Source organism: Acanthaster planci, linkage group LG11 (genome assembly GCF_054643075.1).
Source record: "Acanthaster planci isolate LZ-2023a linkage group LG11, COTS_SCS, whole genome shotgun sequence".
Taxonomy (NCBI): domain Eukaryota; kingdom Metazoa; phylum Echinodermata; class Asteroidea; order Valvatida; family Acanthasteridae; genus Acanthaster; species Acanthaster planci.
Window position 1 is genome coordinate 15990298 of NC_141787.1, and position 26666 is coordinate 16016963.

At 38.9% G+C, this 26666-nt stretch overlaps 2 protein-coding genes across 2 annotated transcripts; one reads left to right on the forward strand and one right to left on the reverse strand.

The window, feature by feature from the left end:
* Window positions 1–607: 607 nt before the first annotated feature.
* Window positions 608–16000, forward strand: rab14 (RAB14, member RAS oncogene family). Its single transcript, XM_022229403.2, has 7 exons — window positions 608–789; window positions 5686–5801; window positions 10772–10886; window positions 11617–11746; window positions 13622–13740; window positions 14397–14465; window positions 14714–16000. The coding sequence occupies exons 2-7, from the start codon at window positions 5696–5698 to the stop codon at window positions 14820–14822; spliced, it is 648 nt and encodes a 215-aa protein (XP_022085095.1). The 5' UTR covers window positions 608–789; window positions 5686–5695; the 3' UTR covers window positions 14823–16000.
* A 3305-nt stretch (window positions 16001–19305) lies between these two features.
* On the reverse strand, window positions 19306–25687 carry ccdc105 (coiled-coil domain containing 105). Its single transcript, XM_022229401.2, has 5 exons — window positions 25139–25687; window positions 23086–23190; window positions 22355–22819; window positions 21685–21894; window positions 19306–21208 (listed from the first exon to the last, which is right to left on the reverse strand). Exons 1-5 carry the CDS (start codon window positions 25532–25534, stop codon window positions 21026–21028), a joined length of 1359 nt encoding a protein of 452 aa, XP_022085093.1. The 5' UTR covers window positions 25535–25687; the 3' UTR covers window positions 19306–21025.
* Window positions 25688–26666: the final 979 nt, after the last annotated feature.

Genomic DNA, 26666 nt, shown 5'->3' on the forward strand with positions numbered 1-26666 from the left:
TGTCCATTTTTTTACACGTTCGTAGTTATTACTTTCGGTAGGGTTTTGTTTCCAGTCTTGAGAGGAGACTAGCGGAAGCTTTCCCACTAAATGCCGGACTTTACTTCCCTCTTTAAAGTAAATGCTCAAAAGTTTACACCCTTACTCGACTCAGTCCAGTTTCCTTTTATAGCCGTGTTGTGTGAAATTTTAAAAAATGCGCCCGTCGCAGGACTTTTACTAGCTGAGCAGGAAAGATGAAGGAGCATTTAAAATTTACCATGCACTTCCTCCTATTCCAGAATTTATTGGTTATTATCAATGTTGGATTTATTTCTAAATGAATTTAATCAATTAATCATCATTAGTGGTATTACAATTCCTTCATGGTATTTCTAGACCTGGAGGAACTTCTATCACTATCAGGTATTATTAAGAATAATATCGGAACCACTCTTATCCTACGTCTAGAGTCAGAGTAAGGCTTTTTCCTTATAGCTATCTCTGTCCAGGAAATTTACCTATTTTTTTTTAACTTTTGTTGAAATGTTCAAAGTGTCAAAATTTTTCAAGGAATACTCATCGAGATAGTTGCCGTTGAATAATTGGTTATGACGTCAGAGGGTGGTTCGAAGCGAGGCGGCCATCTTGGTTTTAGGGTCACGAGAGCCAAATCTTCCGCATTTATCGCAGTGAATATACAACATTTATTTTTGGATTTCACTGAGTCTGGTTCAGGGTTTGAACTTGATTTGGTTCAAAAACAAACGAACAAGATTCGCTTTGTAAAGTGACAGGAGCAGATCAAACGTAAGTATTCACAATTTTAGCCTGTGGTAGTCATTTTCCATAGATTCTGAACCCGAGGCAGATGTCTGGCTGTACATGAAGGAAGGCCGTACCAGTCTGTACACGGGCCGAGCCTACAGCACAGCGTTCGTGTCGGTACGGTATGCGGCCCGCCGGCCTATGGCTTTTGCGGTTATCGCATTGCGTGATTGTGTTGTGAGGTACACGGGCACGGGGGTCGTACCCAGTTTAGCGGTAGGTTATTTGCAAATCAGGTTTATTTGACGGGTTTGTTTAATGGACAGGTCAGTGGTTCACTTCCTATGTCTGTAGTTCTGAAGAAGCAATCATGGCAATGGGCAAAATGGGAGTTTTGGCAAATCCTGCTCAGTCATACTAGTCAGTATCCTCAATCATGTCGGTAACGGGTCAACTCGTACCCGAGTCAACTGGTACCCCAAAATTTACACCCTAGTTAAGTCGTACCGGAGTCAAGTCGTACCCAGGTTAACTTGTACCCGAGTCAAGTCGTACCCAGGTTAACTCGTACCCGAGCCAAGTCGTACCCAAGTTAACTCATACCCTATGAATTTCCACATTGAATCTGACCAATGGAAGCATTTTTCCCGGCCACGAATGACGAAAGAGGAATGAAGGCACGTTCCCATATTCTCTGCTCTGTTGACTTGTATTGTTGGGTATATTAAATTGAGATGAATATGAAAAAATATCATTTGTCTAATTGTTACTGCCGGTACCAGCAAAAGCGATTCAAGACAATGCAGGCGAAGCTTTTCAAGATCTGGCAGCGGTACCAGGTTGGGGAGCTGACGACGTCCCAGCTTCTTTCTACCTGCAAGCTCCAGGGCAACCACTTTCAAACCAAACGGCCCTTTTCAGGGCCACCACATTTTCCAAAAAGAGATATGCTTTACCTGCAAAGAATAAAAAAATTATTTTAATTTTAATAAAGTATTTAAAATTTATTTGGAATATATTTTTAGAAATTTTCTCGTAATAGAAATCACTAAGTCGTAAGGAGGTACAAGTTAACTTGGGTACGAGTTAACTTGAGTACGAGTTAACTTGGGTATGAGTTAACTTGGGTAAGACTTGACTCAGGTACGAGTTGACCCGGGTACGAGTTAACCAGGGTACGAGATGACTTGGGTACGAGATGACCCAAAATCATTATATCGACCCTCCTATTCCTGTGCACCTAAGGCTTTGAAACAAGATTTCCAGAAAACTACAGTGCAGTTGAAATTTTTTAGAGTTGATTTTAGTTTTACAACTCACAGTCTGTCATTGAAGCAATTCACACAAAATGTTACTACTTTTTGTGCCCAGGAGTAGGCAGCTTTTACTAGTGGGCTCGACCTTGTGTGTGTAAAAATTCCTGCCTAAATCTATGCAGCTCGAGTCTATGAAATCTACAGTGGCTAAAACATGGATGTGCTGCACAATATATTCATTGAAAGTGTGAGTCCTGGTGTTTGGCATTGCAGCAGCACATATTCTGTGAATTTGTACAGCATTTTAAACCGCTTCCAGCAGTCATTTCCAGTTCATTTGAATAACGTTCTTAAATCAGGAACAGGGAAATAAATTTTAATAAAGAACAGTAATTTTACTTTTTGCAACACGAGGTTCCTCGGTCTCTCACTATTTAACATCCTTGCATAATAAATTACAAGTAAAGTCCTGTAATGTGTCTTTTGTTTATTTACTTATCTGTTTTGACAGTCCTCACGAGCCCAATGTTCAACACCAAATATGGCACCCCGTATCCTCCTGTGGTCTGTCCTTTCTTCTGTACACCCCATGACTCCGTATTAACCATCCACCTTGTCTCTAAATCCCCCTCCAAAAATAGATCTGTAATCATAATAATGAACACATAATTTCTTAAGAGAAGACAAATAGTCTCACTGTCCTCTGAAATCACCTTCCTGGGACTGGTAGACCTAATTCCATTCTAACAGTTACTGCCATGTTCTGTGTTATTTGTACAGCCTGCAGCCACCATCAGAAGTTAATGAACACCCCTTTCCACACCCCTCCCACACCCTTGGGTGTATGTCTGTGCCTTATCAGGTTGGCGCATATCCCATCCCATCACTGATTACCTTTATTCATGAATATGGGCAACTCGGTGTCAACCCAAGTAATCTAGCTCTCTTCTGGGAAGAAAAATGAAAAACAAATACTAAAAATGGATCCACGACTAATTTTTATTCATATTTACTCACTTGACAACCATTAACATTTTGAAACTTTGAATACATATTTAAACGAAGGGTCCTATTCGCACCCCTGAAGCGCTTTGTTTAGTCAATAAATGTTAATGACATCATGTGACACGTTAAAAGTACATAATACACTGACTGAGACCACAGCAGAGGAAAACCTACAAAATAGATAACATGGATTGGGGCTAATCAAATTTTCTAAACTAAACCCAGAATAAAAAGAAATCTGTTTCTTGACTTGGGCCCACTAGTTAGTGTGTGCAGCCTTCCTTTTTCCCCTGTTGCCACTTTTGTCTTACGGGTTGTTTTCTCTTTGTTATTAGGCAAATTTACAATATCTTGTATGACCAATTCCTAAATCTATGAGATTGACATGAAAAAAATTGACAGGTACTTCAGAATGAATGCAATATTGGACCATCAGTTTTCTAGTGTCATATAAAGCCAAAAAAGTCTTTCTTCTCTGGTCAGCGTGATCGATTTCAAGCGTGCATGTGAATCTTTTTTTTCTCTACGAGAGCTGCAGTAGCACTCTCTGTTGATGCACTGCCTCAACATATTTGCGGGCAGCTCAATCTTTTACTCGGGGTGATAGATCCCGACGAGATGGATGTTGAACAGTGATAGCAGATACAAAGTTAGTTGTTGTCGGCTTATAATCATAATAAAGCTGGTCTAGTCTCATGACTCGACAACGTGTGTCTGCAATTGTCTGTACAATCCAAGCCGGGGGGGGGGGGAAGAGCCGCGTCACTGCATCATTCCGGAGCATTTGCACTGACCAGTGACAAGCCTGAACACCCAAAACTTGACTCTAAATGTCTACATGTACTTCCTAAACTTGTTTCCTTAGAACAGAAACCCCCATCCCTTACTGAAGTCCTGCTTAAATTTATAACAAATGCCTCACAAAAACTGTGATGGATCAATGCTTAATTCTTTCCTTTTTTGTCATTAAAAGTGCTATCTTTAGTAAGCACTGATGGCTTTAAAACACTGGCAGGAACACAAATATTGCAAATATTCCGTTTCTTCAGTTGGACTTTTCTTCAGTGTCACAGGCAAACTGTTAATTAAGAAAGATGGCATGTTGACAGCTGCACTACCGCACAACATCTGGGTTACAGTCAGTGCGCAGCACCCGTAAAAGCTGCTCCTTTCATTTGCTACGTATGCACGGCTGTCTGAATCATGCATATGTAATGAGCCATGTTGTGGACTTTTCAAAATTGTATACCACCTTGTGTTACCTTTAAGAATGGAATATCTTTACATAAATGAACAGTTAAGATATCAGTCTCATGTCCTTTGTAAAAAATACAAATATTCACAGTCTCTTTTGAAGGATATTGGCCGTAAAACGTAGGCTTTCGTTTGTAAAAATGAGGGTACAAAAAACTGGTTTTAGTGGATGCAAATCTTGGCCGGCAGAATCTTCTTAACAGCAGAAAGATAGATATGTCATATATCCGGCCTAACAAGTTTTTACTTTTCAAGTCGATGCGAAACATTCAAGTGCACCCAAAATATTTCGTTATCGCACGTTTAGACTTCGTGAGGTTAACCGAGAAAACTGCTGTATGTGTTTCGTGAAAGACTATCTGTGATTGGTTGATTGACATATTCTCTCTAATACTGGTCAATCAAATGACATCAGACATACGCGTAAATGTGTGTGACCAAAATCGGGAACCCAGACTTTGCATTGAAGGAAACCTAGTAAATGTTGGTCGTTTAATAGGGAACCAGACTTACCATTCGTCTCGCAAAAATGTAAACACTGCTGGGATCGCTGAGTGAGTAGTGCATAAAACTTTGAAATTTTGATTGGCCTGGCAGTGAAAATGTTGGTATTAAACGGATGTATAATCCTTTTCCTGAAGAATTATAAGTCTCACTTTTATCCACTTATTGCGAAACAGTCAGGTGCACTTAATAAAGAAGAGGCCTGCAATTTTCGTGAAAAACACTAAGCAAGTTTGCGTCCAAATAAATCGTTGGGAAATTGTCGATCATCGCCAAAACATAACTTTACTGATAGTGAAAAACGTCAAACTATCTACTCACCAAGCCATTTTGACCCACGAATGAAGCAACAGGTTTCCTGGCGGGTTGAAGGGACACTACTGTATTCTCGTTTTTTCTCGCGAACTCCCATGTACTCGGAGATCGTTTTCGCGTGAGGGGCTACACGCTGACTGGTTACATATCCCTCGGCTTCCTTAGCATCATGCATAATCATTAAGTAGTTCTCCCAGAGGCTGCTCAGAATATTTAGCCCCAAGTGATACTGGTGTAGAATGCCATCGATATCAGAGCTGTAAATTTACTTATATCTGTTTTTAACAAATATGTAGCTATGCTTGCACATTCACTTGGCCTAATCATAACCGTGATAGCATCCTGACACACAGAAGTATATGATGAGTAGTTGAGAAAATCCATCCCACATGTTGGAAAAACTCCTGTTCTACTGGATTCTTTATGATATGGAGGATCATGATTTAGACAAAGGATGACTAGTATCATATTACCAGCAAGCAATGATCTTAGAGTTTTCTTCAGTAGTTTTAGTTGTAGAGATAGGCCAAATGATTTCAATTGGAAACGAGACTAGAGTAGTACATACTTAATTTGGAATTCATTTTTCTGTTCTTGTTGACAGCGTTTACGCCATGGCTAGTGGGCCATACAACTATTCCTACATCTTCAAGTACATCATTATAGGTGATATGGGTGTTGGCAAGTCATGCTTACTACACCAGTTCACAGAAAAGAAATGTAAGTACATTGGTCCATATGACACTGAACATTGGTTTGGTTTGGTTTATTTTACATCTTTGTTAACATTGCAGCTAGATGAAGAATGAAAATACATTCAGAGGAACAAAGATTCACAATGTTATGATATTAATTCATATACAATAAACAAAGATGTAGGATGCTGGGAAAAAAGCTGAGGCTGATACGAGACCCATCACCCCTTCTTACGATGACCATTCCATTTCTACACGTTTTGGACAAAATATAAGTTACATCCAATTGTCACAATACAATACAAATACAATAAGCTGGTTTAGGATTGAGGCAGTTAAGAGTTAGAAATTTGGTCTTTATTATTATATGTAAATAGTATCATGAATATTCATGAGTTAAAATCACTGGTTAGTAAGGAGCTCTTTAAGATTTTTCTTGAATTGATAAACGGTAGGTGTTGGGCATAGGCAGTTTAAGCTATTCCATAAAATCGGGCTTTGGTATCTTACAGTTGATTTGGAGAAACTTGTTCGTGCACTAAAGATGTGAAACTTGGATGACAATCTTGTACTATTAACCATGTAGAAATTTTTTGTAGTTCTCTTTTCACAGTTCTTAAACCTACTTCCCAATTGTCACAACTGTAGAAGATATTAGTATCATCAGCAAATAAAATATAAGACAATGTATTTGATGAATTGCATAAATACAAGAGAAACAAAATGGGACCTAATATTGAGCCTTGGGGGACACCACATTTATTTGGGATATTGATCTTTGATGCTCCCACTCGACAAATTGCTTTCTATCAGAAAGGTAACTTAGAAACCAGTCCAGGGCAATCCCTCTAACCCCATACTTCGACAGTTTATTAAGTAATACATCATGATCAGTGGTGTCAAATGCTTTGGACAGATCAAGAAAAACACCAATTGTATTTTGTGATGTATCAAATGACTGGATGATTTATCTATAAGGTCAATAACAGTCATTTGTGTAGAATAGTTTGCTCTGAAGCCATACTGAGAATTGCTGAGGATGTCAAATGCTTTAAGGAATGAGTTTTAGGCAATCAGCAACCAAACGTTCCAGAATTTTTGAAAAACAGGGAAGTATGGATATTGGACTATAATTTGAGATGGTACGAGGGTCACCATTTTTGAAAATTGGAACAACTCTCGCAAGTTTTAGTTTATCAGGCACTATACCACTCAAACGACAGATTGAAAATTAAAGCAAAAATTTTTAAGCTAAAATGAACGGCACAATTTGCTTTCTGGTAATTCCAGTAAAGCCACTGTGGCCTGGACTTTTGTAAGCCGGCAATTTATTTACGCACCTCATAAGCTCATCTCTGGTGATCGGAGTTAGGAAAAAGGGAGTGAGGTTAATTATCTTTACTATAATCAACAGGATCAATATCACTGCGGGGAATTGTGGATAACAGTTTGGGTCCAATGCTGGTGAAGAACTCGTTAAAACATTCTGCGATGGATTGTGGTTGATTAACGGTGTTATTATTGAGACTAATATAGTTAGTAGTACTTGACTTCATGGTTTTCTTGTTTAGGGCTAAGTTATAACTTTTCCAAGTATTCCTTATGTTATTCCTTTCTTTTTCCAAAGAAGTTACCAAATAGTTTTTCTTGGCTTCTGTCATAGTAACTGTCAATCTGTTACGATATTATTTGTACTTTCGTTATTAAACGCACTGGAGTTGTGTAAGTATTGTTTATATAATTTGTGTTTACGCCGTAAACCACTCGGTACTGCAAATTTCCGCCCAGCACTCAGGGTTGAAATTGGCTGTGCCACCCAGCACGGATTTTCCAAAAAATGAACTGAAATATTTCTGAAAATTTAATTGTACCAATTCGATCGTATTTTAAGCATCAGAAAGCATTAAGAACTGTGCCTACTATGCTTTGTAATCCAAAAATTTACCCGGCACTAAAATGGTCCTAGCAAGAACACTGGTTGTATTCATTTTCTTTGTAATACATGGGCCATATGTAATAATAGGCAAGTGATCACTTACATGTAGATCTGATAATATTTCAGATTTATGTGAAGCAATATCATTTATGAAAACATTATCGATCAGGGTTGCAGTACTGGATGTAATCGGAGTTGGTTATATCAATAAGTGAATGGAAAGTAAAAGAGTATAGTAAACTTAGTAGCTTGAGTGTTTGATTGTGAGTTTCAAATTTCAGCTGATCTATATAAAAATCCCCTTAACCCTAAAAGAGGCGGGTTATTTTGGCCCTTCTCACAGCTGGGTGGGGGGTGGATTTCATGTCCCCCCCCATGAACTAGGCTGTACCATGATCTTTTTTTTTTTTGTAACTTGGCATACATGTAAAGACACTCAATATCAGTGTAAATGTGAAGTTTGAACTCAATTGGATGAAGTTACAAGTATACATGTACATGCACTGAGTGCCACAATGGAAAAAGTATGCATTTGTCTCAGAAAAATGGGTGCTGTGCCACAATAGTACGTTCGATTTTCACCAAATCAGTGTCAAAATGACTGCAGAGAGTTACTCTAAAACTCCTAAAGTCTCAGCTCTTGAAAAAGGCACTGCAATGATATAGGAAAAAATGTCAAGGGGGTGGGGAATTCCCCCCCCCCAGCTCTTTTAGGGTTAACCCCTTGTAAGGTGATGTGTTAAAACTAATTATCTGAAAAATAATTACACATGATTCTTGTGTGTATGAAAGTGTCTATTTGCATGTGATCTATTGCATGCGATCAGAGCTTTAGTGGTCTTTTAAGAGGCATGTTCACCCCAAAGTCTGGAAGATCACTTTATATGTGATGTTCCAGTTTGACGTGGTTTTAAGTTGCCTCTTCCATGGCCAATTTTTCAAACAAAGTTTTTGAGTTTTTGATCATAAACTTTGTGCAGACTGGTTCCCAGTCTCGACATGTGTCCATGCACATACACAGGGTCATGACCTCTTCTACAACAATAATATATGAATGGGATAAGTGCATGTAATTACCTCATTGGATGTGAAAATTTCTCCTTTTTTGTAAGAATTTGTGGATGCATATCTCAGCCGTAATGGCCATAAAAGAACCTGTACATAACTAAAACATTGGGAAAATACTTATCACTTTTGTTTCCTTGCATCCTTAAAACACTTCAATATTTGCGTACAAGTAAATTGCCTATTTATAATAACAGCTGCGAACTTTAGGATAATAATAAAGTTGCTCTGCCAAGTTCAGTGGGCACATTTTTTTTCAAGCTTAATACACAGCAGAATACCATTTTTTTTGGAATAGAAACCACTACTCGTTGATTCTCACGCTTAAAATGTCTCTGCGGCATAGTCCACAAATTACGGTACCCACCAACTTGCATAGTTAATTTAACAGAAGTATAATTTGTGTCAACTGCTCATAAAGTCTGTTGTAAAAAAAATAGAGGAAGACGTTTGCATTTTTATCCATTTTTTTTTCTTAAGGTAGTAATAAGCTTTTAACCTCTGTCCTTATAGTCGGTGTATGTGGTCGTTTTTGCCCGTTCCATTTCTCCGTTCCAAATACTACTTAACGTTGAGTGGTAATTATTCCACTTTAGTCAGACAAAGATGTTATTTATGTTTCTTATGAAAGTTTGAAAAAGATAAAAGGTGTTGCCAATTCAATTGTTCTTGAATTTCTTTGCAGAGAAATTCCCCCACAACCTTTGTAATTCCGTAGTCTAATTAAGAATACACCTCCCTGATGTTGTTGAAATCATGCAGTGTGTTGATGCAGTGTGTTTTCAACACACACATGTTTGAGTGGCTCTTTTTCTGGCCAGAAGCATTGAATGCTTCATTTGCTTGGCTTCCCCAATGATAATGGACATGTGTGCTTCCGCCAAGCATCATGCTTATCATGCTTATGGTTCATCGACCATTTGACCCAGGGGAGGGCAGTACCCAAGATTTTCCATTATTGAAACAATAATTCCCAAAGGACGCACAGTCAGCTTCCATCCGGCAGCATTGGGAGGTTGATCAAGCCCAAGAATGACAGATATCCCCCAAGGAACTAACGACATTTTGTATCCTTGCAGTTTGGCTACAAGTAGGTCAAGTGGTACTACCCGTCAAATGAGGATGTGCCAATTTTACCCCTTATGTTGATTTTTATTGATTTTGCATATAGTTTAATGGAGGTTCTGGTAATTTAGTCCTTTATATTCCTTGCCTATCTGTGACACAGTGTATTGTGCACTGGTATCCATTTGTATCTCACAAGACAAACCTGCTTATGACAACAAATGGTATCATTTCTCTTGAAAACTGTACCGATTTCGAAAGATGTATCGCTAGATTATCTCGAACACTCTTTAAATCATCTAATCTTAGATTATATTTTCACACACCCTTGGATTAGGGGTCACAGGACCTTGATTTTAGCTACATTATCTCTGTTCTTTTGCCTAGTAATGTGATATTTCTGGAATTTTCTTTGCTTATGCTCTTGATTGTGTTGATTTCTATTTTGTTCATTTATAATGTATAAAATTACATTCAAAAGTATAATGTGATCCACCGTCTTTGGTATAGTGTAACCATGTCGTTTACAATTTTTTTTCGTTCCCCTGTCCTGCTAAAAGACCCTGGTAAGCTTTTTAATTAAATCGTAAAAGATATCTGCACAAGTGAGCAAGGGTACAGTACATAGTAGTTCCTGACCCACCCAAGAAAGCTCGTAAGTTTTTCTGAGTTTAAAGTAATAATAAAATCTGTTGGGGAAGAAAAACTCTGAATAAAGAAACTAAGATTGCAATGTCCTTGATACAGTCGCATATGGTCATCATCTTTATTTGTCGAAGTTAAATACCCATCTTCCATAAATTTAGTTCTGCTTGTTCATAGCTCAGGTTTACCCACAGTCCTTTGGCAAGGAAACTCCACTGTTCTTTGTGTCGCCCACTTAATCCTCTCAAATTAGCCATTCTATGATATTCTTTTTTTTTTTTCAGTTATGGCGGATTGTCCACACACAATTGGCGTAGAATTTGGCACTCGGATAATCGAGGTGTCCGGCCAGAAAATAAAGCTACAGATATGGGACACGGCCGGCCAGGAGAGATTCAGGTAAAGTCCTGCGCCGAGTGCCGTGAATTGAATCATGAATATTTAAACAAGGAAGTTGGTGGATGGCAGACATTGATGGATTTGTTGTGAGCACTGGGGAAGTTGCTCAGTTCGCATGCATAAAGTGTATACATGCATTAAAGTAGGATATTTTTCAAGGTTATTCAGACACATCATTGAGTTGGTTTGGGAAGCCATGGGCGAGTGAGCCAATGTGTATTTCCAGCTGTGAATCAGCAAATCAGCAGTGCATGCTAATGATAATCATATGCTTATACAATGTAAGATTTGCAGCTGTTCGTCATGCCTGTGTAAAAGCCACATTTTATCTCCTATATCCGCACTGTCCCACAGTCTGTCCCAAATTTCTTGTCTAGAGCCAGGTCTAAGTCTTCGCTCCATTGGAAATGTATGGAGACGCGCAGACAATAGACCTAGCCATAGCTCTGGAAGCTTGGTTCGGACACGGCCAAGGACTCATTTATATGAGTAGTCTGGGGTCGTCCTGTGTCAAATTACGCAGCATCAAAGGAAAAACATCTAAATCACAATGTCATGCCCAGTCAGTGAATACCAAGCGTGGTGCATATATCTTCAAACGTTGTTGTTGCTGCCTTTCAAAGTTTGGGCGGCAAGTCTTTTATTTACACATGGGAGGGTCTGTGAATTGAAAGTTGAAACAGTTCCCTGTGCTATCAATCCACTCATTTCCCATTGTGTCTTTCCTCAGAGCTGTGACAAGAAGCTACTACCGGGGAGCCGCTGGTGCCCTGATGGTGTACGACATCACAAGAAGGAGTACATACAACCATCTCAGTAGCTGGTTGACGGACGCCAGGAATCTTACCAACCCTAACACAGTGAGTCATATATGGAGACACACGTAGATACCAGGGATGAGATTTTTCCACTTCTTGGCAGATTCCCGCTTTTGGGACTTTGACAATTCGCTTTTGCAAATAAGTTCCGCCTTTTTAGGTATTAGATATGATAATATTGAGCCTCAATTTGCTGTGAAATGAAATGAAATTGCATTTCCCGTTGCTTACTTTCCATGTGTCACGTCATTTTTATTTCGTCCCAAGAATATCAAAATCGTATCGACCACGGAGGGCACTGTGTTGGGCCATGCATGCTGTACCTTCATATGTAGTTTAGGCACACGCTGTAAACGTACACACAGATCTGAACCGGTACCAGGCTAGAACAGGGAGATAAGATAAAGTGACACATTCCATTGGCTCTTTTCGCTCACAAAAACCAATACCGACCAATAACCATCTCTGTAGGAAATGTGTTCGTTTCCAGGTAACTGTCGGTGTCACAATCGCTCTGATAGGCTTATTTTCATGATGCATCCTCATATAAGCCAATGACTGTGCACTTTTCATGCTACTCACCACATGTACGAGTGTATAGACTGCCACGCAAAGCCACTGCGCCTGGTACCCTGAATAATTTTTGTGTGTTATCACAGAAAACCATACCGTAGACGTTTCTTATCGTTACATTTCCATCATCATGTCTGCCCTTAAAGACATCATTTATCAAGAAGAAGGAGAGGTGAAGCACATCGACGAAGGGATTAAAATTCCCAGCGATGGGAGTGGATTGAGGCCAAAATAGAAAGAGTGTTCTTGTCCGAATTTATTTGGAAATTGACAAAACCTGGTAAGGCTGTGGTGCGATGTAACATTAGAAATTAATTACACTTCCCAGGGCAAAAATGCCCTAACAGCAAGTGCAGAATCGTTGAAATACAACAGCGAACTCTAGACTTGGAAAACAAATTATCGTCTGTCAGGTACACGTGAACATAATTGACTTGTATTTTGAAGCACTTGACAAACCATAAGTGATGAACAAAACTATGTGGTGGGTCTTTACATGTATAACACATATCAAGTTAACAAATAATAAAAAGGTTAGGCTAGGTTTGTCAGAGTATGGACTTTCACAAATGTATCTATTGTAAAATGTGTCCCGGAGGGGTCTACCACAGATCATCTAAAGTTGACCATTTTCCTGGGGCCGGCGTGCCATAAAGGCCTTCGCGCTGCACGCAGTCAAATTCCAGCTTTTTTCATTTTCTGAGAATCTCCTCCCAGAGTAAAAAGGCAGAAAGCCACACACGTACATACACATGGCCTTCAAGCTCCCTTCATGAACAAACTTTGAAATGGACAAGAGCCCAGCCTAGATTGCCAATCTGCCTCAAGCAGAAGCAGCTCCTCATCAGTTGAAAGAGCCTTGTTTTGTTGGTAGCGATGTGACCGTGATATGTGCATTTCCTAGTTGTTCATGAACCAGCGAAGTTCAGGAGCGTCCGTTGCTAAAAATAGCACCCTTTCTTTGTCCAGCTTGAGGCACATAGATCAGGTTGATTTGATCTACAAGAACAATATGGTCATAGAATATCTTTGATTTGTTCACATTTATGTCCAGTCAGTTTAAAAGATGTTGCCTTCTCTGTTATTCCAGAGGATGTGAAGTTGATGGATTTATTCAGTTCTCGCAATGCCATGCTTAAATGTTTTGAGATATACATTGCTTAATAAGGCATACACTTGCACATTTAGCAGTTGTACCTTCATGACATCGGTGATACCAGTCCTGCACTATATTCAAAGTCATGGGTGTGCAGTTAGCACTTTTCCAATTTATAACAACCTGCTAGCCTTTTGTAAGTTCACCCTTACACCTGTGTCCTTTTTCCTACATTCTGTTGCGTCAAGGTGATCTTCCTGATTGGTAACAAGTGTGATCTTGAAGCCCAGAGGGACGTCACGTACGAAGAGGCCAAGCAGTTTGCAGAGGAGAATGGCTTATTATTCCTAGAAGCTAGTGCAAAGACGTGAGTATACTCTTCTCTGAAGCAGAATGAAATGCCAGAACATTTAGTTGTTGGAAGTGTTGGTCGATGGAAGTAAGTTTTTCTCAGCACAAGTGTGCCTATTTTGATTTGGAATAGTGCACATGGAATGTTTGCATATGTTATTCCTTTGAACTGACTGTTTTCAAGGCCGTTTTCAATACTCAACTTCGTCTCCGTCTCAGGCTTCGTTCCCAAAACCAATCCCCGATTGTGGGCCTGAAGCATTTAAATTAAATTGGATTACTGTAATTTTTGGCTTTTTTGCATCTTATTTGATGTTCTGTGGCACTATTAGACTGATTACTGTGCTTACAGCTTCAAAGTCAGCTAGTAAAAAACAGTTGAAACCTGAGACGGAGCCGAAGTTGAGTATTGGAAAATGGCCCAAGCCTCATACCTCTTTTGAGGATGATTGTTCAGATTAGGGTTTCTGTAAGTTTATTCATTTATTTGAATTTATTTTCAGGCTTTGACTTGTTTGATCTGGCCACTTCTATTGATGTAATAGTTTCAACATTTTTCACCAAACCACCTTGCCCTCTTTGACATTTTCTCTGCCCAAGAGAAGGCCATGACGCAGTACTAGAAATGAAAACCTGTTCATTTCTCTCTTCTTGTGATTGTCTTCTTTGCAGAGGAGAGCATGTAGAAGAGGCATTCCTGGACACAGCTAAGAAAATTTATCAAAACATTCAAGATGGAAGGTAAGAAGTTAATGTTAGTCTCTTCATAGTTGCTTGCTTTTGCTTTCTTCACAACTGTTATTTGTTGCTGTGAGAATTACTCTTATCCAACAATTTGGTTCCAAGGTTCCAAGTGTTGAATAGGCTGACAGATTTACTGTACTGTATCACTAGAACACAAATGAAGTTACTTGCATTGCAGAAGTAGTTGGATGCTACAACTTTGCCGTTTACCAGGCCCACGTTGATGGTTGTTCTCCCCCCCACAGTTTGGATCTGAATGCAGCCGAATCGGGAGTACAACACAAGCCGGCCGCACCACGGGGGAACCAACTCAACACAGACCAGCCACAGAATAAAGAGGGTTGTCCATGCTAACGATCGTCTCCCGTAGAACCATCACTTCTCTTTGGCTTTCGGCCAAGTCTCTTTTTTTCCTGATGCTGCTGAGTCGGAAGACGAAAGCCCTTTGGTGTTTTAAGAACTTTTTCAAGCAAAAACATGATATAATTTTCCCCAAACGACCGGATGAACTGGAAAAGATGACAAAGGGTGTGGACTGATTATAAAAGTCACGTACACGTATCAGGCTTTGACAGAGATTGTGCAATGGTTTTCCGTGCGTCTCTTCTGACAAATGCAGCCCTCCAACTTTGTTGTCCAAAAGTACAAGAAACTGAAGTGAGAAGAAAGATGAATTTTTGGCACAAAGAAAAAAAAAAAGTCTTAAAAACTGACGGCTACCAGGTAAGCGTGCAGGGCTGTACATAATGTTTGTGGTTGCTAGCCATGTTGGGTTCAGTATTAGACTAGTGTTGATATTTCTAATTAGCATTTCATTTTCCGCCAAGCAGCGTCAGGAAAAAAAATGAAGTTTTTCCTCTTCCCTCTGTGGGTGGCACACATGGAGAACCTGGATTCTGTGTAAGAAATAGTCTGTTTGTAATAAGTGGTACTGTGTATAAAAATGTCTTTATTGATACGTTCCGTGATCCCTTTTATATTGTTATATTATATAAATATATATTTCATTTATCGCATTTTAAGTAGGCTGCACTGATGAACATGATTCTGAAGAGAAACCAAATGCAGTAATGTTTAACGATGCCACTCAGTGCTTAAATACTGAAAACGGTAAACATTTACCAACTGTTACACCCAGATTGTTGCGAAAAGGACGAATCATTGTTTGCGAATGTTAAGCAAGTTTAGTGCACTTAGAAAGGGTTCTGTACAGGGCTACAGACAGGGCTACATTAGCATTTCTGTGAGAAGTGTCCTCGTGACTTCTGATTTGGACAGAGTATATTGAACACCAACATTCTTGAACTAGTTCGCTCCTGTGTTTGTGGTGATTGTTCCAAAATCATATTTGTCACTTTACCAGGGCTACAGACATTTCGCTTATTGTTTTGTTTGCCTTTTGGACCAATTTATGATTCAGGCTTTTGGTTTTCTGCGTTACACAGACAAGAACACATGGAGTTCAGTTTAAAATGGTACTCATTTTTGGGAGACAAAGCAAAGTACAGTGTCAAATGCAGAAACTTTTTTTTTTAAATGAAAGTTGAGGATCTAGCATGCATTTGTATATGTACATGTATTTTCCCTGGTCATAAGCATCATTTGATGTGAAATGTAATTTTGGGGGGTCTTTTTGTATTATGAACGTCCGTTTTCTCTCTTCTTTCTTACATTTATGGACAGGAGATACAAAACCCGCAGGATTTGTATAAAAACGCTAGAAAAACCAATAAATCTATGATATGGATTACATTGTAACCACCATCAACCACCTGTTAATCGTCCAATTCAAGTACAGTTTGGAGGCCCAGTTGTAACAGTGCAAGTATTGTGCTTGCTGTTACTCCTTGTGACTGACCACCGGGGGCAGTCATAGTGTTTCTACTATGACAAGATCCGGCCATCTCCAAATTATTTGGCTGCGGCTTGAAATTACACACGAGTCGATGACGGCTGCACAGCCACTACCTTTAGAGTCCTGCGTCATTTTGAGCTGCGGCAAAGTAATCAGGACATGGCCTTGGGCATGGAAAGTAATACCAGGTTACCAACCAAAATAGCATGTAGTGTGCATTGCAGCAGTGCTACAGCAAGTGTAGCAAATTTTCAACTTAGAGTACATGTACACAGACCTATGTTGTGTTTGGACTATGAAGAGGAACACACCGATGTGGCCTCAACCACTGTTGATCGTTGACAGCTTGAACAATCATTGTACAGACATTATAACAGTAATCATTTTGTCTGTTTTAATTGTTACTTAGTAACTTTGTTGTGACATGTACGCTAAGGAATACAATCTCTGTGATTGAAGTTATCTATTTCTTTTGTCGTCAAATCGCACCAGGTTGTGAGAAAAGTAGGAAGGAAATCACATGGTTGAAACTTGAAGCCATCTCGAAGGTGCCTAATCTTCAACATTTTCTCAGATGCGAGTCTAAAGTTGATATTCACCCAACCTCATTGTTGGATTGTGTTCCTGTGCAAGTGTTCCTGATTGAAAAGAACTCTGACAACTTTCACGTTGATGCTAGTCAGTTAGTGGCAGTCATGACAAAGTGTGCAATCATCAATGGATGTACATAAGTAAAAAAATGATTTTCAGCAGACAGAACAATCTCCTGTTTTCTTGGTCACCGCAGAACTTTAAGTAAAAGCACTGTCTTCACATAGATTTTTTATCCTTTTATTTTGATTTCTCAAACTTTGACGCTCTACCCGATGGCCTGGTAGATTTTCAAGGCCGTTTTTGTTTCAGCGACAAGCTTATTCACTTCACAAAAGGTAGAAAAAATTCACTAGAAGTCTTCCGGGAAGAAGTAGGTTTTGCAACTACAAGGGCAGTTTAAAACATGTCATCTTGATCATACAAATTTAATAATCATAAATCTTGGCACAAGTAATTAACTAGATCCAATTGCTTATTCATTTATGCAGTGTTCGTGGTTTTTACTCCAAAGACTTGCATAAGTGCACTACGAACGTCTAACAAAAGAAACACATCCATTGTTATTGCACCGTACTTCTTCTGTTAGATGTTCGCAGTGGTGGGAAGTCTTGTGCCTAGCTCAGTGTATTGTAATTTTGTTGTTTGGGGTGTTTTGCAAGGAAGGAGGACAGGATATTGCTTAGTTGAACTTTATACTCCAAAACATTAGAGCTTTAAATTCTAAATGCACTTGTCATCTTTGCATTTCTAAGTACTTTTATAATGCTGTTGCATGTATTCTTTATGTGAGATACATGGAACTTATTTCTTAAGTTAATTAATTTGGCATATGAATTCGACAGTCACCAACATTCCTCTATTCAATAGAGTTTCTATTGAATATTTATTAACTGTTTCAATTTCAGTGCACATAAAGTTTGTTGGAGCAATTCTTTATAGATTCTCGTGAGTATTACCTAAAAAAATACTTCAGCTGACAGTTCACAACCTCTATCCCAGTCTGTATATGATAATTCAGTGCAAAATTACAGGAACTATAAGCACCCCCGTAAACGTCAGCAGCACAGGTGAGGTCAACTAACAGTTAAGGCTAGGTCATAAAGTCATGGCTGTGGCTAAGAACATCATGTGTTTATTGAAGCCCCTGGTGCACTGCATACTGCAGCTACATCTCATACTCGTAGCCACAGTCAGTTGATTCAGACACTGTCCAAGGTCCCACAAGTTTGTTTTGTGTGGTATGTGTTTCTTTATCATGTAGATGAATCAATAGGGCAGTTTAGCATTATCGAGAATCACCAAACCACTTGTCTTGTATAAAAAAAGTAAAATCTAATGAAATTGCATAACTGTACAGATTTTTTTGTAAAGTGTACATGCCCACACAAAGAATAGCAAAAATGTTACAATGTTGGTGTGCTTTGTGATCTAGAAAATGTTATCAAGACATTTATGGGTTTTTAATATTTTTTCATCCTTTCTTTCCCCTCGTATTAACCGGCAGCCATTTATTTTTGACACTAGTGAATGAGGATTGTAGACTGCACCAAGTTGTCATGGCTGAGGCTGACAGTAGCACACCTGTCTATGGGAAGTGGCTTACAGTCACTAGCCAGTGACTTCCATAAGCGCGTGTATGTTGCATGTTGCAGCCAAGGCTTTCAGACGAAACCAGAATGAGATATAGCTGGTCAGGTCCGAAGCAGTCTGGTGCCTGTGATGTGGCAAACCATTGTCCTCCTCACTGTGTCTTCAGGGAACATGACATGGATTATAGTAACGTAGAAGAAACACTTTTTGTACAACTATTTTCCTCAGAATTCAACGGTAACAAAATCGAGTAGTTTTTGGATCTTCCCCTCCCTGTCCTGTGTGAACCTCTATATTATTTATTACACTGGGTTCATTTGTGTGTCATTGTCAACTAATTGTCAGTATAATCAGCAATGCCTAACCTGCCAACACATTTCAATTGCCGCATTGTTTTTACTATTGACTTGCAGGCATTACAATATCTTGTACAATGTAAATTGTGGATTCAGAGATAAGTGAATAATAAATTGCTAATTGAAGATGTAAGAAGCCATAACAAAAAATTTTGCTTTGGTAGGTCGTTATTAAAGTTGTGTTTTTATCCACTCTGTGCATGACCAGTTGAGGGCACTGTTTATCAAGTCTCAAATTATGTGGAGAGGGCATTTCACTGGTTTCCTGGGTCTTTTAGTCTATTGTTAACATGTAGGAATTGATAAGCATCAGGGAAACTTCACCTTAACTGAGACTCAAAATATTCATTCACACATCTTTAATCTGCGTCTGCTGTCAACACTGCAACAATGTAAATATTACAGTGACTCAGAAGGAAATACCAAAAAGCAAGACAGCAAATAAGGCAGTTTATTTATTTTATTCATGCTTTCTGTGATGTGTGTGCATGCTGCCACTCATACAAGTAATAATGTAATGGTTGTAATGGTGGTGTATTTTCTGTGCGTGATCAACGTGTAGAATGAATTAGAGTAAAACATTTCAAACCGTCGTTTTTACAATCCAAAAAGCAGCGCAGTCAGATGCCATGTTGGAAACCCAAAACGAGATGAAAATATTAAAATCGTGAATCTGAAAAGATGAAACATAAACAGCACAAGTTTAAACTAACAAACAGTGCACAGCAGCAGTGTGTTGGAAAGAAAACCAACCTCGCTCCACATTCTTGATTTGGTAGAAATCATGCCGAACAAAATCAAATTGTATGTGCTTGAACCCTGTTATTGTGAGGTAAACCAAGTTTCATCCTGAATTCAGAGAATTGATTTGACCATGTGGATTTAGATAAGGAACTTAAAGAACTTAAATCCATTCAGAACACCTAATCCTTTGAGGATTTTGTGATGCCGCGAGTACAAAACATTTACAGAATTTTGGTCATGATTATTGAGAATTATTTACATCAGTTTTGTTAACTTGAATCAGCAATATATACATTTCTTGCAAAATAAATTTACAAATCATCCTTTCTGTAAGCACATGAAGTAATCAATTTGATTTGGAATTTATTCCAAATAATCCCCCTTGCATACTTCAAAACACTTGCAGCCAAAAAGACTGAAACCTGCCAAAAAAACAAAAACAAAAAAATCAGTCCTGAGGACTCCCGACCTCGTAAAGAAAAATAAACAAGCACACAATTTGGTTGCTTAGAACAAATACTCCTGCATACCTACTGATAGCTGCAAAACTTTCCACAATGGTAATGCCTTTTTTAACCCCCAAAAGATTTTCCATCAGTTAAAACAAAGCACCTGTACATGGACGGAATTGTATAAATGCATTTGGCAAAAATGTTTTTTCTTATAAAAAAAAGTTGTTGCCTTTAATTGTGCATAGTTTCTAATAAAAAACAGTGAAAGTAATAATTAAAATCCAATGTTACTTTTCAGCATAACAGGAATTTGAAATACACGAAGTAAAATTATTCAATGAAATGGATCAGTAGTAATCAACTTAATCGACTTAAGTTCGTTTTAAAAATTGTTTTTAAAAGTGCAATGATATCATCAAGCTGTAGGCTGTCAGTCTGGGACGCCCTCTGTTGACAGTACATTCAGTAAAGAAATGTTCTCCATACGTGTGTACAGTATTTGGACAACCTCCTCGGGATTTTACATTAGCTATAAGCTAGTCTAGGCGGTGACAAAGTACAACTAGGGTCACAGATTTTTTTTAATATAACTGTCTTTAAAATAGTTCTCAATATTTTCATGATCCAACTTCCTAGTCAGTATTACTGCAAACTTCAATTGGTGTCAGTACTTAATTACTGTCTTGAAAAAGATCTTTGAAATGATCAGTTATGTAGTTTTAAATTTTTATCGCAAAGCAGTATCTGGGTTTTTTTTTTATATCTTAGAATTATTTAAGCTTTCTTTATAGTAAATCAGCAACATGAGTCTCACCAATCTAAAGGGGAGTAACTTGTACTAAGGTCAACTTGTTTTACCTTCCACTCTTCATTTTCACTTTAAAATAATTTGGATATCTACAGAGGGCACCCCAAAATGTACCACATGATCACAGGTCAGATGTCGTAGTGACGAGATTTATACTTCTACACGCTTCCCATGACCCAGCGATGATTAGCAAGACGCCGCCGCATCCTGACAATGGAGGAGTCCACACTAGCCCCAGCATTCTTATGTCGTATGTCGTCCTGCAGACGGTTGTTAGCCATTTGAAGCATGGCGATGTTGCGGCTTGTTGTCAGTAGAGACTTATCCAATCCAGCAGCACCCTGGAATCGGCAAAAAAAACAAACTTTCCCATCATCAGAAATACAGTCTGCATGTATTTCTATTTCCGTTTTGATTTCCTTGGGCAAAGGCACCTTTATTCTCTGATAATGAAATACGATTATGTTTTTCTTTCAGAAAATCATTTCTTAAAATCAAAAAAGTTAGAAGCTATTTCAGGATAAGATTCAGCCATGGTTTGCTTGAAATCAAATGAATTTCATGTATTTATGACTCATTAATTGTTAGCCAGGCTTTCTCTCGTATTAACTCACTGAACACCTATTAACTTGATGATGGATAAAGCAATGAGCAAAAACACAATCTATAACCCGAACCCCCTCAGGTGTATGTAAATCATTTTCAAATCTGAGAAGTATGCTTCATAGAAGCCATGAAATGTGACTTTGTTGATGACTAACTCATCACTTTTAAAGTCCCATTAAGAATATAATCGTGAATGAATGGTCCCACTAACTCTGATGATGTCTTGGGCCTCAGGCAGGTTGGTCCCCGGGTGACGTTGATATACGCGAACAAGCGGCCGGTCCAATCTCTCTCTCATCTCCAGATCTGACTGCATCTCCGGCCCCACGGTGTAGTAACGAGCTCTTTCCGTCGAGTCGTACCAACGCTGGGAGCGATGAATGGCATGACGGTTCTCGCCAGCTGCCACTGTCAGGTGTTGCTAGGTGACAGGTTGAGGAAAAAAAAGTCCAACATCAAAGTCATTTTTCTCTTCAGGAAGGTGTCTTTGTATGACAGAGGAAATGCACATATGCCTTTTCTGATTTTTTTTTGTTTGCATGAGGAATCTTGCATAAGGATTTGAGTTTCTGTTTCATTCTTAAAGTATGGTGTCTATGTAACAATTCTATTTAATATTGTGTCTTTAATCTTAAACTTATAGAGATACATGATAAGTAAACTTGATCAAGGTTTGAACAGATGCATCTTTTTAAAAAGAATCCCCCAGTGTTCATATCTATTAATAGTTTCATTATTCACTGTGTTGTTTCAATTTTAATATAAACAGACTTGACAGTCATGTACTTGCACAATTCCAGCAATCTGAAAAATTTGCTTTACTTTTCTCTCAGGGATGAACGTCAAACCAAGACATTTTTCTCCATCATCCCAAAACCTACCCGGAGTGTGATGGTCTCGGCCACTTTCTTGTTCATCCCGCTGTTGACAGCTTTGTGAGCTGTCTCCTGCAGGCGTTCGGTATTTTCAATCGCGTCGCGGATCTCGCGTCTCAAGCCCATGGACCGGTGGCGAGCTTCCCTGGCTTGGTCGATGGCAGCGGAGGCCTCTGGGGTGTATGGTCCCAGGGGGTCAATGGGCAACTCATTCGAGTCCCCATCCCCTGCGTCCAGCTTGCTGGACCGCCCACCGTTGTTGGCGTTCATGTTCTGGTCAATCTGGCGGGTGTAGCCCAGACCGTTGGCGCCAAAGGTCATGGTCACACTCTTTTCCTGGCGTGAGTGGCGACCGTTGTTGCGCGATGCCCGGCCATTGGTGACAGAGGACACAGCATGGCAGATGAGGTCAAGAACCCGGTTGCGTTCTTGGATGACAGCATTCAGTCTCTTGCGTACTTGATCAAGAATCTGCAAAATTAGACAAAAGTTGACATATAAGACTCCTTTTTAAAAGTACATGCAGGAAATACCTGCCTCATAAGTCATACTAGCTGCAAACAAGAGTTCACACATCTTTACTTTATCTAAATGAGCAGTATAATTATTCATACATATTTATGAGCTAATGAACTATTCTCGTTTGGTCATTTGGTCAACATCCAAATATATATCCATCTGGCCTTGTGGCATCAGTCCATCTGTCTGACTTTGTCTAATTCACATTGGTTGTTTACCTGTAGCTGTTTCTGCACCGATCTCAGCTGTGCCTCTAGTGCTTTTTTCAGCTGCAGCAGATGGCGTAGCTCTCGATCAAGCAAAGTATCAGCTCCATCACGCTCCTTGAAAAGACAATAAACAAAGACAATCAAACAACATGATCAGTTGTTTTGTCACACTAATGAACAACGGGTGAGATTTTGACTGAATATGTAATAGGACACAAGTTTGGGGAACTGAATTTAAAAGTAAAGATTTAAAGTTTAGAATTTTTGGTGCCCACTTTCAGGTTACAATATTAAAAATTTGACCAAAAAACTGGATTCATAAGCCACATCTAGTAGTTTGAATACGGCCATTTCACAATAGTGCGCAACCAATATTGTTGGAACACGTTAGCTAATCACAATGCACGAAATTTGTCGACCCAATGCGCACTTGGAAAGGGTTGACAAATTTCGCGCGTTATGATTGGCCATTGCGTTGCAAACTCTTGGTGGCGCACTATGGTGAATTGCCCGTATTGGTGATGTTTTTTTGATGATTCAATTTCTGGTACAACTATACTCATTAACATGTATAAAAGATCCATGATACATGCATAATGGCCCATTACCATTTCAAATAACAGTTTTTGTTTTGCCTGAAAATGAAACAAGATATCAATTTGAATCTAAACAAGCCGTAGTGTTAAACAAAGCAGTGAAAAAGACATCAATGAAAATGAAAGAAAATGCAGACTTTATCAGAACCTTGAAAGTTTTTTTAACCTCGGTTGTTTAGAAGGCATTTGTCAATGTATCAATACATGGACCTTTGGACCTCTCCAAAGATTTTTGAGTAATCCCCAAAGTACTGTTCATATCTAGGTAGATTGTGATCGCTCTAGCTTGTGATAAAAGCAGTCAGGTTGTGGAGTCATGTGATTAATGCCTCAAAGCTTGTACGATACCAAGTAACTTTAGAGATGTCTGGGTTCATTTTCTGAAAAATTGGGTGAAGCAGTTGGTCATACCTACTAAAATTAGCTTAGGACATTAATTGCAGACATCATTATAAAATGAAATGACCATGAGATACACTGAATTTCTTTTTTGCATCTATTAAAATTGTGCTCCGTATTGCATGTGTGTGGATTCATTGTTAATGTGAGTTTCAGTGTATGTGTACCTAATACAGATTATTTCATTTCAAAGAGAAAGAAAATATCTAGTGTCGGTAGAAAAATAATAGAAATTATCTGTGAAAACTGTAATCTCTAAAACAGTACATGAAATATACATCACCTTCAAGTAATTTTTTAAATGTAAAACCATTTACAAACTTCAGCCCTATGAAAAAAAGTTGAAAAAGGAAACTGTTTTGGTCGACCCCCCCAAATATCTAAATTCATTTCAGATGTAAGTCAGAGGAGATGAACCGAACTATTAATTGGGGTTGGAAGTTGAGGATACACAGGTATCTGTTTACTTGAACAAATATTTCCAACATCAGATACATAATCGGTCGGTGCTCCCTGAAACGCTCAAAGAGGATTCTGCTAACCTAGTATTGTGTTGCTAGGTTTCAGGGGTCAGGCATCTACGTAGCTCCACCATAGTATCTCATTGAGTAAATCAACAATATTCAGTGGAGAGTCCATGAATATTTTATCTTCTGACTGGCCATCTGAGGGCCCTACTTCAGTGTATACACTCTCTCATAGAAGAGTCAAAGATACTGCTTGTTTATTTTGAAGTTTAATTTGAGCCACCATTGCTGTTCACTGGAACTGAACATGTTGCTCCTCAGAGAATCAAATCAAATGAATTTGTTCATCTGGTAATTGATGCTATATCATATGAAAATATTGCCATTTAGGGAAGTCAGGAGAAGGCAGGCAAAGACAAGAAAGTAAACCATTGATAACAATGACAGAACAAGTTTGGGATTATGATAATTATGTATGACATATGTCAATTAATTTTTGTTGAGAAAAATGGAGAAACAATAAACTATTTTTTTTCAATGAAAACTTTTAACTAAAGTATTGTAATGATAAAAATCAACAATGTTTTCCATGAATCTCACCCTCTCTCTTCCTGGCCGGGTGCAGCGAATCTCTGTACTCATTTTGTTCAGACTGATGTCCTTCCGTATGTGCTCAAGCTTTTTCTCCAAAGCCTCTTTGCCGCGAAGGAGACATTTGATCTCCTCATTAGTGTCCAAAAAACTCTCCCTGAGTTTCACCAGGACTGCCCTGGTTTCTCGGACGTAGGAATTGACCACGGTGTTGCTCTGCTGGGCACAGTTGTCACGGAGGGAAGGCAATGGGTCTATCGAGCGGCCCAAGTCCAGCCCCTTATCACTCCGGTCGACGGTGGACTGCGAAACTTTGATTTCTTTGATGGTAGATTCTCGCCAATTTGCTGGGCCTACCGTGGCTGTGGCCACCGGTAGTTGAGTCCTTGTACGTGTGGCCATCATTGTGAACAAAATAAGCTATATTTGTGACTTTATTCTGGCAGTTGTTGGGGTAAAAATTCCGGATTATGAAAATAAGTCAAGGGCCACTCTTTCACACTTGTGGACATGTGATAATAGCGCGCTTCGTGTGTGACCTAGCGTCTGTGTTGCTAAGGTGGACTGGCGAGGTTGTCATGGACGTCGGTTATGCATAATGCATAACCGGGGGACAGTTCACAATTATCACTGTGTTTGTATTGGCTCCTGATTGACCTGAACATGCATAATCATTAAGATGTACGCTCAAATTTGCTGTTTAAAAATTCTCTGCAAAAGTATCACTGTGATAATTGACAAATTAATATTAGGTGATCAACATCTTTCACAAGAAGTAGTAAACCTTTTGGAAGTAAATTTATTTGTCATTGTTATTTAGTGATGTATGACTTATCAGACATGAAGTTATATTAATAATGATAATTGAAATAATTATCAACTTCCGTTTTAGGCGCTTCAATAAACTTGCGACGTTGGGTCCGAACCTCTTGGACTTTGGTAACCGCCACGTGCGCCATCCAGAAACAGACACACGACCTCTGTCAGATATGAAGTTTTGAAGCAAAATTTACAGACATTAATAATGGTGAACTTGATCAGAGTGGCAGATTTTAATTGCCCAAAATCCATACTTTCGTGTGGCGAGAACTTGAAAACCCCTCACAGTTGGATCGAAGATAAAATGATCATGTCACCACATAAAAGGCTTTTACAGGAAAGAAGCTGAAAAAAATGTTACCGTGAACAAAATTATTTCTAGCTCCATGTCAACTTTTTTGTTCGAAGAGAATTTCACACACCATTTTCTTCAACAGTATTTCTGATAAATACAAAAATCAAGCCTACGTATTTTGTATGAATATAAAGTGCGTCACAACACTTCTATGGAGTGGGTTCAAAAACTTTTGCTTGTCATAACTTATAAACTGGCCTGCATTCCTATGTTTTCGGGTCATTCAAGGTGATAAGATGACGTCATATTGGGAGGTGGTGGTTAGCAAGGTCAACTGGTACTTGGCGTAATGTAAGATTGTGGTTGTAAGATGAGTTACCAGTGAACAACCGGCGTAGTCGTGCAGCCGCATGAACCAACGAT

Bases quoted from the DNA above. Each gene is read 5' to 3' on its own strand.
- rab14 (XM_022229403.2), top strand. From the start codon at position 5,696: ATGGCTAGTGGGCCATACAACTATTCCTACATCTTCAAGTACATCATT. The intron at 5,802-10,771 runs GTAAGTACATTG...TTTTTTTTTCAG, and splicing joins CCAGTTCACAGAAAAGAAAT to TTATGGCGGATTGTCCACAC. The intron at 10,887-11,616 runs GTAAAGTCCTGC...GTCTTTCCTCAG, and splicing joins GCCGGCCAGGAGAGATTCAG to AGCTGTGACAAGAAGCTACT.
- ccdc105 (XM_022229401.2), bottom strand. From the start codon at position 25,534: ATGATGGCCACACGTACAAGGACTCAACTACCGGTGGCCACAGCCACG. The intron at 22,820-23,085 runs GTAAACAACCAA...CTAATTTTGCAG, and splicing joins CGGTGCAGAAACAGCTACAG to ATTCTTGATCAAGTACGCAA. The intron at 21,209-21,684 runs GTTAGTGGGACC...TGCCGATTCCAG, and splicing joins AGGCCCAAGACATCATCAGA to GGTGCTGCTGGATTGGATAA.